The 13,271-nt window shown below is 54.8% G+C and overlaps 1 protein-coding gene across 28 annotated transcripts in view; it reads left to right on the top strand.

Moving 5' to 3' along the window:
* LOC105490530 (RIMS binding protein 2) overlaps positions 1–13,271 on the top strand; it is a 404,804-nt gene that overhangs the window by 339,541 nt on the left and 51,992 nt on the right. For all 28 annotated transcript variants that reach the window (XM_071070782.1, XM_071070781.1, XM_071070784.1 and 25 more), the window contains 4 exons: positions 3,371–3,516; positions 4,704–4,780; positions 9,829–9,938; positions 12,426–13,238. In XM_071070782.1, coding sequence (XP_070926883.1) covers positions 3,371–3,516; positions 4,704–4,780; positions 9,829–9,938; positions 12,426–13,238 — 1,146 coding nt within the window. The remainder of the gene's footprint in view (positions 1–3,370; positions 3,517–4,703; positions 4,781–9,828; positions 9,939–12,425; positions 13,239–13,271) is intronic.

Here is a 13,271-nt window from a genome sequence, read left to right on the forward strand (position 1 = left end):
ACTGAGTAAAACCAAAAAACCAAAGCGGTACGATGCCTGTACTAAACCAGGGGCCACTTGGCAGAGAAGAAGGTGTGTGCCATGGCTTCTGTTCAATAACCATCTGGAAGATGCACCCTCCTAATGAACCCAGCTCATTTAATCACTCTTTCTTCGCCCACCAGGGGTCCCCTGGCATGGCCCATGCCCGTCTCCCCTGGCATTGCCCTGGCATTCTCCTCACAGTGCATGTCACTTATGGTGGCGGACACCAGCGCCTCCAGAGAGCTGCTCCACACACCCCGATCCCACCAGGACACTCCGCCCTGCAGACAGCACAGGTCCCTCTTCCAGGCCTCTGCTGAGGGTCTCCTCTTGTTTTATTCTTTCTTCCCTCACTCTCTGGGTTTACTTATTTTTGTACATTTTCCCCCTCTGTGTTTACTTATTTTTGTACATTTTTTCCAACTTTGAGGTATAGTGGATAATTAGAAATCATATATATTTAAGGTGTACAGCTTGATCCTGTGTAACATAAATCAGTTGCAAAATAATCACCACAGCCAGGCTAATTAACATACCACCTCCTATCCACGTCCTCACGTGGTTACCTTTTCTTTTCATGGTAAAAACCCTTAAGATCTGCCTCCTTGGCAAACTTCAAGTCTATCATCCAGCATTTTTTTTTTTTTTTTTTTTTTGCAATGGAGTCTCACTCTGTTGCCCGGGCTGGAGAGCAGTGGTGTGATCTCTGCTCACTACCTCCGCTCCCAGGTTCAAGCGATTCTCCTGCCTCAGCCTCCCAAGTAGCTGGAATTACAGGCACCCGCCACCACGCCCGGCTAAGTTTTGTATTTTCAGTAGAGACAGGGTTTCACCATGTTGGCCAGGATGGTGACCTGACCTCAGGTGATCCACCTGCCTTGGCCTCCCAAAGTGCTGGGATGACAGGTGTGAGCCGCTGCCCTGGCCTACAATCCAGCATTTTTGCTGCATTCACGTTTCTGTGCAGATCCCCAGAGCGTATTCATCTTGTGCCCTTCAACCAACAGCCCCGGGCCCAGCCCCTGGTAACCACTGTTCTGATCTCTGCTTCTGCGAGTTGGCCTTGTTGAGGTTTCACATGTAAGTGGGGGCTGTCCATGCCACATTTGTCTCTCTGTGCCTGGGTTATTCCACGCAGCAGAGAGTCCTCCAGGTCCCTCATGTTGTCATAAAGGGCTGGGTGTCCTTCTTTCCTGAGGCCGGATAACATCCCATTGTGTTCATATCTGTATTTTTTATCTGTTCATCTGCCACAGATCTTCCTCCCACACGGACCTGAGACAGAGGGTGGTGGAAGGTGCAGGGCTGGCCACAAGACACAGAAGGGGTCCCAGGCGGATGTGCCGTCACTCACCTATGCTTTCACCCAGGGCTCCTCTGGCCTGTGGCTGGGGCGGCCACCAAGGGACTCGCGTCCTGTATGGGGAGGCCCCTCTGACAGAGTGAGGCTCTGCAGTCAGTATGGGAGGCAGGCGTTGCTCACGGACCAAACTGTCCCTGGCAACCTCCTAGGAAGGAGCACGTTGGGGAGAGGCGTGGCCTCTCCTATCCCCGCCTGCACCCCCCTCAGCACAGCCAGCTTTCCTTCCAGTATGGGAGCTGGGTTTTTTGAGTCAACATTTTTTTGAGCCATATTTTTCTAGAACATACGTATTCTGAAGCATTCCCATCATGAGAGAGGGTGGTGTTCACATCTCGAGGGGCCGGTGGGAGCCAGCCCCACTTGAAGGCACTGCATGTTTTGTTTCTAATCTCACCCTCTCTTCTCAGGCACAGCGGCAGGTAGAAGCTTCCATGGGGATTACATTATGTTTCCCTAGAGAGTTAGGTTCGGGTAAGTTAAGTGTGAATACAAGGTGACTGCTGTGTTCACATCGCCTCCATCGGCTGTGCTGTCCCCTGCTGTTCACCGTGGCTGCGGTGTCAGGCAGGAAGGGCTATAAGTTCTGCTGCAGTCACAAACCCCCCCAGTCTCGGAACGCCGGAGGACAGCGTTTCCTCTCTGGAAAGTTCCCTGGCCACTGTGTGGGGAGGAAAAGTGGCTTTTGCCCACAAGTGGAGCCTGCCACGCCCGTCGAGTTTCACTGGTCCAGGTGACTCTCGTGGCTGGGAGCAGAGGAGAAGCAGCAATGCCAGTCGGAACTGGAGAAGCTGCAGCAGGCCCTTCTCTCGGCTGAGTTTCCGAGGCTTCTGGGAGCTGACTCGTTCAGTGTTCACTTTGCACCTGCTGCACGCCGAGCCATGTTACAGTGAATAAAACGAGGTCCTGCCCTCCAGGATCGGATGTTCTCACAGGGGACCGCGGGGCAGGGCTGCCCCAGTTCCAATTCCCTGCCGTGGTGGTGCTGTCCTGCTGTTCACTGCAGCCTGGAGCTGTGGGGCCTGCCAGGGGCGGCTCCTAGGGCAGCTGTTATGGAACATTCCTGATGGCTTTTTAAATCATTTTATCCTTCCCGATTTGGACTCAGCAATTCATATTCATCAGTGAGGTGACTGTTAGGATGAGACAGCGACAGAGGGACCAGGGACCCCAGGGAGGAGGCGTCATCATTCCTAGTAGCGGAGAGCTTGGGAAGGAAAGCAGCCGCATCGTGTTTCACACCTGGATCCTGGTTAAAGGGCAGCGTTCGTCACGGTGCTCAATCCTCCTTTCCAGGCCACCAGGACAGGGCTCAGCAGCCCCTGAGACCCCAGGAGGATAGGATGGAATGAGAACTATTTCAGTCCTTGCAAATCTCTCATCAAGAGTATATTTTAGCCACAAACCCACCTCTCTGGCCAGTTAGGACTCTGGTTCACAAGTGACAGCAAAGCCAGCCTACACTGATGTGAGCAAAAAGGAGTGTGTCTGTCACCTGGAGCAGGTGAAGAGCCAGGATGCGGCTTCAGGCACATCTTGAACCAGGGGCTCCAAGCCCATCGCCAGGATCCACTTTCCCTCGTTCTCACTGTGAGCAGGTGCCGTCCTCACGGAACGCTCCTCTTGCAGGTGCAGGAGGTTGGCGGCTTCCCAGAGCTTCACAGCCGCTCCATTTTAAGCCATGGAAAGGAGCAGCCTCTTTGCCATCAACTCTCCTTTAGTTCCCTCTGCCTGGGCCGGTCCTCGTCCTGTGCTCCCAAAGAAGCATTACCACCAGGGTGAACCTGCCAGCTGGACGGGCCCAGAGCTGAGGGTGGGGTCACACCAGCCTACGTAGATGGTGAGCGGGAGACGGGTGGACCCCAAAATGAAATGCAGCGACTGTTGTCAAAGAGGGGAAAGGTACCCCGGGTAGGCACATGACCAACGCACTTTTACGATGTTATTTGTATATTTGTTTCAACTTGTTTTAATGTTCGTGGCCAGGTCAGGAGAGCGCTATTGGAGGCGGCTCTGCGATCGGTGAATATATCCGGCCCCTTCCGCAGCCTGGTGACAGTCCGGAGCCTCTGTCCGCCAAGCCCACCTTTCTGTCGAGATCCGGTAGCCCAAGATGCAGATCTGAGTCAGACGTGAGTCCCGTCCCACAGGGGCCGCCGGGCCTGCCTGTGCCATGTGTGTCTGGTGTGGATGTTGGCCAGTCTGTCCCGTGTTTCCTTCCCCATCCTCCTCCCTCTCTTCCTTCTGGTTGGTTCTTCCCTTTGCCCCTGTTAATTCCCTGGCCCGACTATGTGCTGGGATGTAGGGGCCCCGCTGTGAACACAGGTGAGGTCCGTATTCTAAGGCGGAGCAGAGAGAACACTGGCGAGGCAGCGTTTAGAAAAGCAAATCCCGTCGAAGGGTGCGAGGATGACACAGCGAGGCCGTTGATGCCGAGCTGGCCGGGAGGGGCCTGTGGAGGTCGGGGACGGGCCCTGCGAGTCCTGTCCTGTCGCATTGATGGGAAGGGGCTGGTGTGGCTGGAGGGGGGCCGGGGCAGGGACGAGCTGAGGCCGGGGCAGAGGACAGCGCTTGGCTTTTGGTCTGAGTCCGAGGTGAAGCCACTGAAAGCTGTTAAGGCAGGGGGTGATGTGGTCTAATTCCTGCTTAAAGACTGTTCCAGCTTGTGTGGGGAATGCGCTGGGGGGAGTGAGAGTGGAATAACTGGGGGTTGCACACATGCTCAATTTCACCCCCACCCCTATGAGAAAAGGCCACGCCCACTGACTCCCAGGATTGCTGTAGGAGACACTGGGTAGAGCCCCCCACACTCCACAAACCCCGAGACAGGAAGAGAGGGTGGGGGCTGGGGGGACATGGCAGCTCCCACCACCTCCCCATGTCGTCCTCCTGAGGCACTGGGCATGTGGGGTGGTGGGGGGCCTCTTCCATAGACTGAGCCCCTGGAGGGCCAAGTGCCCAAAGCAGCATGCAGCTCTGTGTCTTCCACGGACCCCACAGGGCCTGGCGCCCTGAGTGTCTCACGCCCTGAATTCTGTTGGGGGAAGGCCCTGCCTTCGAGCCTTACCTTGCTGTTTGGGGACTGGGTTCTCCACAAACACAGAAGGGGCCCGTGTGATAAGGGGTGCACACTGAGGGACCACCTTCCTGTCCGGACTTGTATGTGGGGGTGCGGGTGGCAGTGCCTCCTGGGAGTGCCACAGTCTCAGGCCGTCTCTCCTGGGGCCCAGGAAGCTGTGAGGGGCTTTCCCGTTGCCGCGGGAAGGGAGTGGGACACCTCCAGCTTCCATACCCCGCACACCCATTGCCTTTTCCGTAGATGGAGAATGAACGGAATTCCAATACCTCAAAGCAGAGATACTCGGGGAAGGTCCACCTCTGTGTTGCCCGCTATAGGTAAGCGCGGCCTCTCTGCGTCCACCAAGCCCCTGTGAGTGGGGCAGATGAGATATTGGGTCTGGGAACACTCGGGGGGCTGAGAGGTTCCCTTCTCCCAGGGCACGAGAAGAAGGTGGGATTTCAGCCTGGTCTGGAGGCTGAGCAGAGTTCGGTGGAGAGAGTTTGGGTGGCACGCGAGTCTCCCGGGGCTGCCATGACAGCAGGTCACAAACCTGGTGGCCTGAAACCACGGGTTTCTCCTCTCCCAACTCTGGAGGCAGAAGTCTGAGATGGGGGTATCGGGGGGGGTCTCACCCTCCGAGGGCTCCAAGGAGGGGTCCTTGCTTCTTCTGGCTGCCGGGAGCCCAGGTGGCCCTGGCTTGGAGCTGTGTAGCTCCAGTCTCTGCCTCCATCCTGCCCAGCCGCCTCCCTGTGCCTGTTTCTGTGTGTTCTCCCCACTTCCTTTAAGGATGCCCGTCCCTGGATTGGAGTCTGCCCCACTGCAGTATGACCCAAGTCCATCACATTCCCAAAGACTATTTCCAGATAAGGTCCCGTTCACAGTTGCAGGGGTTTGGCCATGAGTGTGTCTTTCCAGGGGACATCCCGCCCCCGAGAGCGAGAGGGGACGAGTCCAGAGCCCCAGTCCCCGCCAGCGAGAATGAGAGGGGACGAGTCCAGAGCCCCAGTCCCCGCCAGTGAGAGTGAGAGGGGATGTGTCCAGAGCCCCAGTCCCCGCCAGTGAGAGTGAGAGGGGACGTGTCCAGAGCCCCAGTCCCCACCCCCGAGAGTGAGAGGACGCGACCAGAGCCCCAGTCCCCGCCAGCGAGAGTGAGAGGGGACGAGTCCAGAGCCCCAGTCCCCGCCAGCGAGAGTGAGAGGGGACGAGTCCAGAGCCCCAGTCCCCACCCCCGAGAGTGAGAGGACGTGTCCAGAGCCCCAGTCCCTGCCAGTGAGAGAGGGGACGCGTCCAGAGCCCCAGTCCCCGCCAGTGAGAGTGAGAGGGGACGCGTCCAGCACCCTGCTCTCCCGCATCCTCACCCTCTGCCGGGTGCTGCAGGCTGCATCTCGCTGCGATAACAGCCACTGAGTGGGCTTCCCTTGCAGGGGCCTTCAGTGCTCGTGCTCGCTGAGAAGGAACGAGAGCCAGTTTTGTCCCGCACACCTCTCAGGTCCTCCACGGGAGCCTCCGCAGGGTGGACATGGGTGGGGACGAGAGATCCCCAGGACTGCACTACCTGATTGAAAGGAGAGCAAGCTGCAGCCAACTCTGCCTGCAGGCGGACACTTGGGAATTCATCAGCCAGGGGCAGCAGGCCCAAGACACAGCAGTTGACCCCCATTTCCTCACACTCGTGAAGACCCAGCCTTTTGTCTCACAGATGCTCCAGCAGCTCTGAGTGCGGGCTTGGCCTCAGGCGGACCTGACGGTATTTCAGAGGCAGATATCCCTGCCCTTCAGCTGGCATCGGGCAGCCAGAGTCCCCCGTGATCTGTTTAGGGACCAAGCTTCAGTGTAGATCCCACCCTCACTAGATCCTTAAACTCTGCTCGTGCAAAGGGGGTGACTCTTGATTTAAGCCAATTGGTACACCTCGAATACCTGTTGCTTTCTCCAGCGAGAGCTATTTCTAACAACCATTAAGAGGATCAGTGGATCATGTTTTGCTCGTTGGTAATGTGCCAATTTCACCGATGCAAACCCATTTCCGAGGTTCAGGTAGCAGAAGCACTGGGTAGCTGCCCTGGGCTGTGGGCTCCCCAGTTTGAATCCGGCCCAGGCAGACACGAATGCTGGTTGCACCCGGGTGGGGGCAGACCCACCATCCGCTCGTCTATCACGGTGCTGGAGGACAGCATCACAGCGCTGAGAGGCTATTGCACGCAGACACACAGGGCCACAGTCGGCGGGGCCAGGATGAAGACCCAGGCCCACCCCTCGCTCCCTCAGTCCCGTCCTTGCTGTGTGTGGAGCAGGTCCAGGCGCAGCCATTCACGGAACCCTCAATGCCAGCACAGGGGCAGCGCCGGCTGGTGTCCTCTGAGCCTGGCACATGCTGAGGTGGCTTTCCAGCCAGACAGAGGCCTGGCGCACCACAGACGCCTTCCTTTCCGATCATGAGCCTGGTCCAGCGAGGCTACCACATGTGACCTGTGATGGCCAACCTCAGAGGGCCACTGGGCTCGTGTTCCTGCCACTTCTGTGGAGAGGGCACGGCTTATTCTGGGGGAGCTGCCCTAGAGCTAATGTCCCCCGAGGACTGACCCACGGCTGGTACGGCCCCAGGAGCGGGGACGCGACGAGCCTGCCCATCTGCCTCTCCCACGGCCATCACCAGCCATGGCCCACGCACATTCTCCTTATCTCACTCTTTCAGTGGCATTCATGTTTTACTGGTGATGGATTTATGCCTTTTTTTTTCCTGTCCAACCACCCTGAAACCAAACCAAGTCAAATTGTGAGGGGCATGTAGTGGCGGGTCCCCGAGAGAGCTGTTTCTGAGTTTTCTGAAAGCCCTCAGAGCCGCTGAGAGGTGGCTTCACAGGTAGATGTAGGTTCTGAGTTCTCTGGATGTCCTCAGAGCCCCTGAGAGGTGGCTTCACAGGTAGATGTAGGTTCTGAGTTCTCTGGATGTCCTCAGAGCCCCTGAGAGGTGGCTTCACAGGTAGATGTAGGTTCTGAGTTCTCTGGATGTCCTCAGAGCCCCTGAGAGGTGGCTTCACAGGTAGATGTAGGTTCTGAGTTCTCTGGATGTCCTCAGAGCCCCTGAGAGGTGGCTTCACAGGTAGATGTAGGTTCTGAGTTCTCTGGATGTCCTCAGAGTCCCTGAGAGGTGGCTTCACAGGTAGATGTAGGTACTGAGTTCTCTGGATGTTCTCAGAGCCCCTGAGAGGTGGCTTCACAGGTAGATGTAGGTACTGAGTTCTCTGGATGTCCTCAGAGCCCCTGAGAGGTGGCTTCACAGGTAGATGTAGGTTCTGAGTTCTCTGGATGTCCTCAGAGCCCCTGAGAGGTGGCGTTGCCGGTAGATGTAGGTTCTGAGATTTCCGGATGTCCTCAGAGCCTCTGAGAGGTGGCGTTGCCGGTAGATGTAGGTTCTGAGATTTCCGGATGTCCTCAGAGCCCCTGAGAGGTAGCTTTGCAGGTAGATGTAGGTGGGAGGGGGGGTTGTGTTTTCCACCCTGGGTCTAATCAGTGTCTCCTCTTGCTGCCATTATTCAGCCACCTGCTTAGACGTTTCTGCAAACCGAAAGCCTCCTGGGTGCTCACTCTGGGTGCCGAGCGGCCTCTGCCCGCCTTCCATGCAGGGGCTGCCTCAGTGTCCACATCTCCTCCCTTCCATCTGGCGCGGTCTCCGCCACGAGGAATGCCTTGCTGAGGGCTCCTGGGGCCTTCCCACCCGAGGTCCAGGGTGAGGCTGACACGTTCATCACCATCCTTCCTTTCGTCAGCTGTATGGTGAGATGGTCCTCACCACACAGTTCTCCCATTTGCAGTGTGCTGCCCAGGGCCACTGCTGTGCTTGCAGATGCCACGGTCACATGTGGGAGGCTCCCGTTGCTCCCAAGGACCCATTTCCGTGTGTGATCACCCGTCCCTCTTCCCCCGTCTCCGGTGCTGAGTGACCCCTGATCTACCTCTGTCTCAATCGAGTCCCCATTCCCGACGTGTCCCATGGCTGCATCCATGCAGTTCGTGGCAGCATCTGCCTGAGCACCCACGAGGTTGGGTGGCCTCCAGGGTCCACACGCAGGCGCACCCACGAGGTTGGCCATCATAGGTCGCATGTGGTAGCCTCGCTGGACCAGGCTCATGATCGGAAAGGAAGGCGTCTGTGGTGCGCCAGGCCTCTGCTTGGCTGGGAAGCCACCTCAGCATGTGCCAGGCTCAGAGGACACCAGCCGGCGCTGCCCCTGTGCTGGCATTGAGGGTTCCGTGAATGGCTGCGCCTGGACCTGCTCCACACACAGCAAGGACGGGACTGAGGGAGCGAGGGGTGGGCCTGGGTCTTCATCCTGGCCCCGCCGACTGTGGCCCTGTGTGTCTGCGTGCAATAGCCTCTCAGCGTTGTGCCACTGATGCGTATCATTTTTATATCATAATTATAATATCACAGTGCCTGGCTATCTTCTCCAACTCTAATGTTATTTTCATTTTTAATGAGTTACTCACTGTTATTTTTAGTTAATTCACCTTTTATTTAGAAAATCCTCAATTCATCTGAATTTGTTTCATGTGTTTGATTTTCCAAGTTGGACATGGCTTTGAAAATTATTAATCTCAATACGCTGAGGACTGGAGAATATGGATACTCTCATATTCCTGGGGGTGGGGTGGGGGAGGGTAAAATCATGCACCTGTTTTTCTGAGCATTTTGACTATCCACACCCAAGACCTTAAAAATGTAGGTGCCTTTGACCAAACAAATATATTTCCTAGGATTTATCATTAGGAAGAAATTGTGGAAGTGTGCAAAAATATGTTTATAAGAATACATAATGCAACACTATATTAGCCAAAAGTAAGAAGAAACCTCAATGCCCAACATTAGGAAACTGGTTAAATATGTTAATATGTTCAGTGGAATACTCTACACCCATTTAAAAGGATATGATAAAAATAGTATTTCATGAGGTGGAAGTACAGATGCTATCTTTAAGGTGAAAATAAGCAGGTTGCTAAATAGTGTATATGATTCTGTTTTCACTAAATTATATTATTGAAAGATTATAGGGTTAATTTTCTTCACATTTGCTTGTCAATTGGGAGACGTATAGTTACGTGAACAAAATGTCAGAATGATAAACCTGTTATCTGATGCAAAGAGTTCTGAGCATATAACTTTGTTTCAGAATTGCATTTTTACATTAAATCTGTGTGTGTGAGCCAGCAGTGGCCTGGATTTCCACTGTACAGAGAACTCCTCAGCCCTGAACGATCATGGGGGTTTGTAATTCCCTAGGAGTGGGAGAGAAGCCGTGTGCCCGCCCAGCGTTCTGCGGGGGCAGGGGTGTGGGCTGTGTCCTCCAGAGCCTCTAACGAAGTGACTGTGTTTTCCCTGCAGCTACAACCCCTTCGATGGACCGAACGAGAACCCCGAAGCCGAGCTGCCCCTCACGGCGGGAAAATACCTCTACGTCTATGGAGACATGGATGAGGACGGGTTCTACGAAGGTCTCTGTTGGAACATGGCTGTGACGGACATAGGCTGGGCTGGTCCACCCCGCAAACCACTTCATCCAGGGCCCTGATAGACGGGCAGGGCTCCCACCATACTCCCGGCTGCCCAGCCCTCCGCTCTGACCCTTCCCCACTCCATAGTTACCAGGTTTCCCCTCTTTGATGACTGGAAAGAAAACTGAGTGCGGTTTCCAGTGTTCAGCTCCAGGCTGACCTCTGACACATGGTACATGTTTTCTGCTCATCTCTGCAGAGCTTTTGGCAGCTGTTCCCAGATGCACGGGGCTGATGGACCCTCTGCTTCCAGAAGGGTCTGTCCTGCTCTTGTCTTTCAGCCCAGCTCCCTTGGGGTCTCCCAGAGGCATCCTCCTGGCAGAGCCTCATTCTGCTGCAGGTGATCTCATGGGAAGGTAGCCCTTGGCACCTGTGGAAGGCCATCCATCTCCTTGACGTTGAGGCACTGTTGTCAACTTAGGGGGTGACCCCAGGTCATCCCTGCTCATTCCCTCGAGGTCTCCTCTCCAAATTTGAAATCAGGGAATGTAAATCCTCCATCTGAAGTGCTCCACCTTTCGTTGCCTTTTTAGCTTGAGAATAAACATGTTAACAGCACCAGCAGTTCATAAATCAATGTTCTAAAGGGTTTGATTCCCTAATTCCCTATACATTTCAACTGCCCTGGACAAATAGCGTGGTCTTGGTTTCTTCCTCTTCCCCCTGAGCAGATGGAATCTTTCGTGCTGAGCTAGTTTCTCTTTCGTGACCTCATGCTGTTTTCTCAGAGCCGATGGAAGCCCTGGGTGCTTTTCCTGGGTGTTTAACTGGGGTAAGGTCGTGTTGCCTCTCGAGGCGTCCGTGAGCGGGAGCCCAGCAGGCGAGCTGCCTCGCTCACCACTCGCTCACCAGCAGCTCTTCTTGGCTCTGGATGGTCCAGCCAAGAACTCTCACCACAGCTGGTAGCAAAGCAATTTGAATTCTTCCCATAAGTCCACATTATCACCACTGATTTTCACATAAGCACAGAGATATGTGCCCAAGACAGCTGCCAGAGAACCTGTGTTGAAATCTCTGGAACTTTCTCACCACGCATTGAGTCCACAGAAGCTTTCCAGGAGCCTCTTTGCAGGCAGGGATCAAAACTCAGGACTCCATTGTCCGTGTGACAGCAGGAAACTTCCTTCACCTGGCTGTGCCTCAGCTTTCTCTGCTGTAGAATGGAGATAGTAATAGTACCCACCTCATAGAGGGTCTGTGAGGATAAATGAGGTAATAGATATGAAGGTCTTAGGACAGAGCTTAGCACACAGTGATTGTTCAATAAATAGTGGCTATCACTATCACCACCACCATTATAATCATCCTCATAATCACCATCACCATCTCATCACCACCACCATCGTCGTCATCACCACCATCTCCTCCAAACTAAGGAGTTTTAAATAGTGTATCCTCAGTGCAAAGGATTGACTCTTGCAGACCCACACCCTAGGTGGAGGTTTGGAACTGAATCCAAGTCCTTCTTATTTATTTTTTTAGAATCCAGGGCTAATGAAATGGTTGACATGTCTTCGCCTGGCCCACAACACATCACATGCTCCCCTGAGGCACAGGGTCTTTCGGGTGCAGAATTCAATGCTTGGCATTTCCCAGCCTCTCTCTGTGGGTCTGTGGATGCCTCATGATGAATTGGGGGAAACGGTCCATTCTGGGTCTGTGCTGGGAGATTATCCAATTTGCTTCATCTTTGAAGCTCTGAACGCTTCTCCATTTTCTGGCCATCTGCTGTTAGCAGCCTCATGAGCCCTACTAATGAAGAAAGCACATAGAGTTTCACAAAATACGGCGGTCCCCACTACATCCACTCTTAGCCACAAGAGCTACTTGGACATTTTTTTTGCAACTCAACTTGTGGTTCTGACACCCAATTGATAGTTTTGTTTCACATCAAATTGGACACGTTGTGGAATCGTTAAGATGTGCCCAGTGCTTTTCAAGGGGGACAGGAAATCACCTTTTAATTCTTATACTCAAAAATCATAGTAAGATGTTTATTTTCTTAATCTCCAAAAGCCACTGAGTTGACTGACTTGTCCTTCTAACAGATCTTTCCTGTGCACTGTTGTGAGCGAGCTGTCACTCTAGGGCTGGGCATTCAGTCGTCGTGAGATCCCTGCTGTCCCCGAGTGTTGTTCGTGTTAGGAGGGGGTAGTCAGTGTAGGTACATGGACACACAAACATGACGGTTTCAGGTTGCGATAAATATGGAGAAAAGAAGACTGGGCCATGGGGCTGGAGGAGCTGGCTCTTTAGATGGTGGGTGTGGAGCTGGCCCCAGCATGGACTCCTGGGAACAGTGGAGGAGCCCTAGGGCAACCCTGTTGCTCTGCCTTATGGTCCTGGTGGGGGAGGTGGGAGTACGCTGGGGGTCTCGGGGCCCCTGCTGTGTTGGCTGAGCGATAACTCTGTCCTTGTACCCAACAGGAGAGCTCCTCGATGGCCAGAGGGGTCTGGTGCCCTCCAACTTCGTGGACTTTGTGCAGGACAACGAGTCGCGGCTGGCAAGCACGCTGGGGAACGAGCAGGATCAAAACTTCATCAACCATTCCGGCATCGGCCTGGAGGGAGAGCACATCCTGGACCTCCACTCCCCAACCCATACGGACGCGGGCATCACCGACAACAGTGCCGGGACCCTGGACGTGAACATCGACGACATCGGAGAAGACATCGTGCCTTACCCTAGAAAAATCACCCTTATCAAACAACTCGCCAAAAGTGTTATTGTGGGCTGGGAGCCCCCGGCGGTGCCGCCAGGATGGGGAACCGTGAGCAGCTACAACGTCCTGGTGGACAAGGAGACGCGCATGAACCTCTCCCTGGGGAGCAGAACTAAAGCCCTCATCGAGAAGCTCAACATGGCAGCCTGCACCTACCGCATCTCCGTGCAGTGTGTCACCAGCAGGGGCAGCTCGGACGCGCTGCAGTGCACGCTGCTGGTGGGCAAGGACGTGGTGGTGGCCCCCTCCCACCTGCGGGTGGACAACATCACGCAGATCTCCGCCCAGCTCTCCTGGCTGCCCACCAACAGCAACTACAGCCACGTCATCTTCCTCAACGAGGAGGAGTTCGACATCGTCAAGGCCGCCAGGTACAAGTACCAGTTCTTCAATCTCAGGCCCAACATGGCCTATAAGGTGAAGGTTCTGGCCAAACCCCACCAGATGCCGTGGCAGCTCCCGCTGGAGCAAAGGGAGAAGAAGGAGGCCTTTGTGGAGTTCTCCACGTTGCCTGCAGGTGAGCCCTGTGTCCTTCCATGGGTCCCCCAGG

This window comes from Macaca nemestrina, chromosome 10 (assembly GCF_043159975.1).
Source record: "Macaca nemestrina isolate mMacNem1 chromosome 10, mMacNem.hap1, whole genome shotgun sequence".
NCBI lineage: Eukaryota > Metazoa > Chordata > Mammalia > Primates > Cercopithecidae > Macaca > Macaca nemestrina.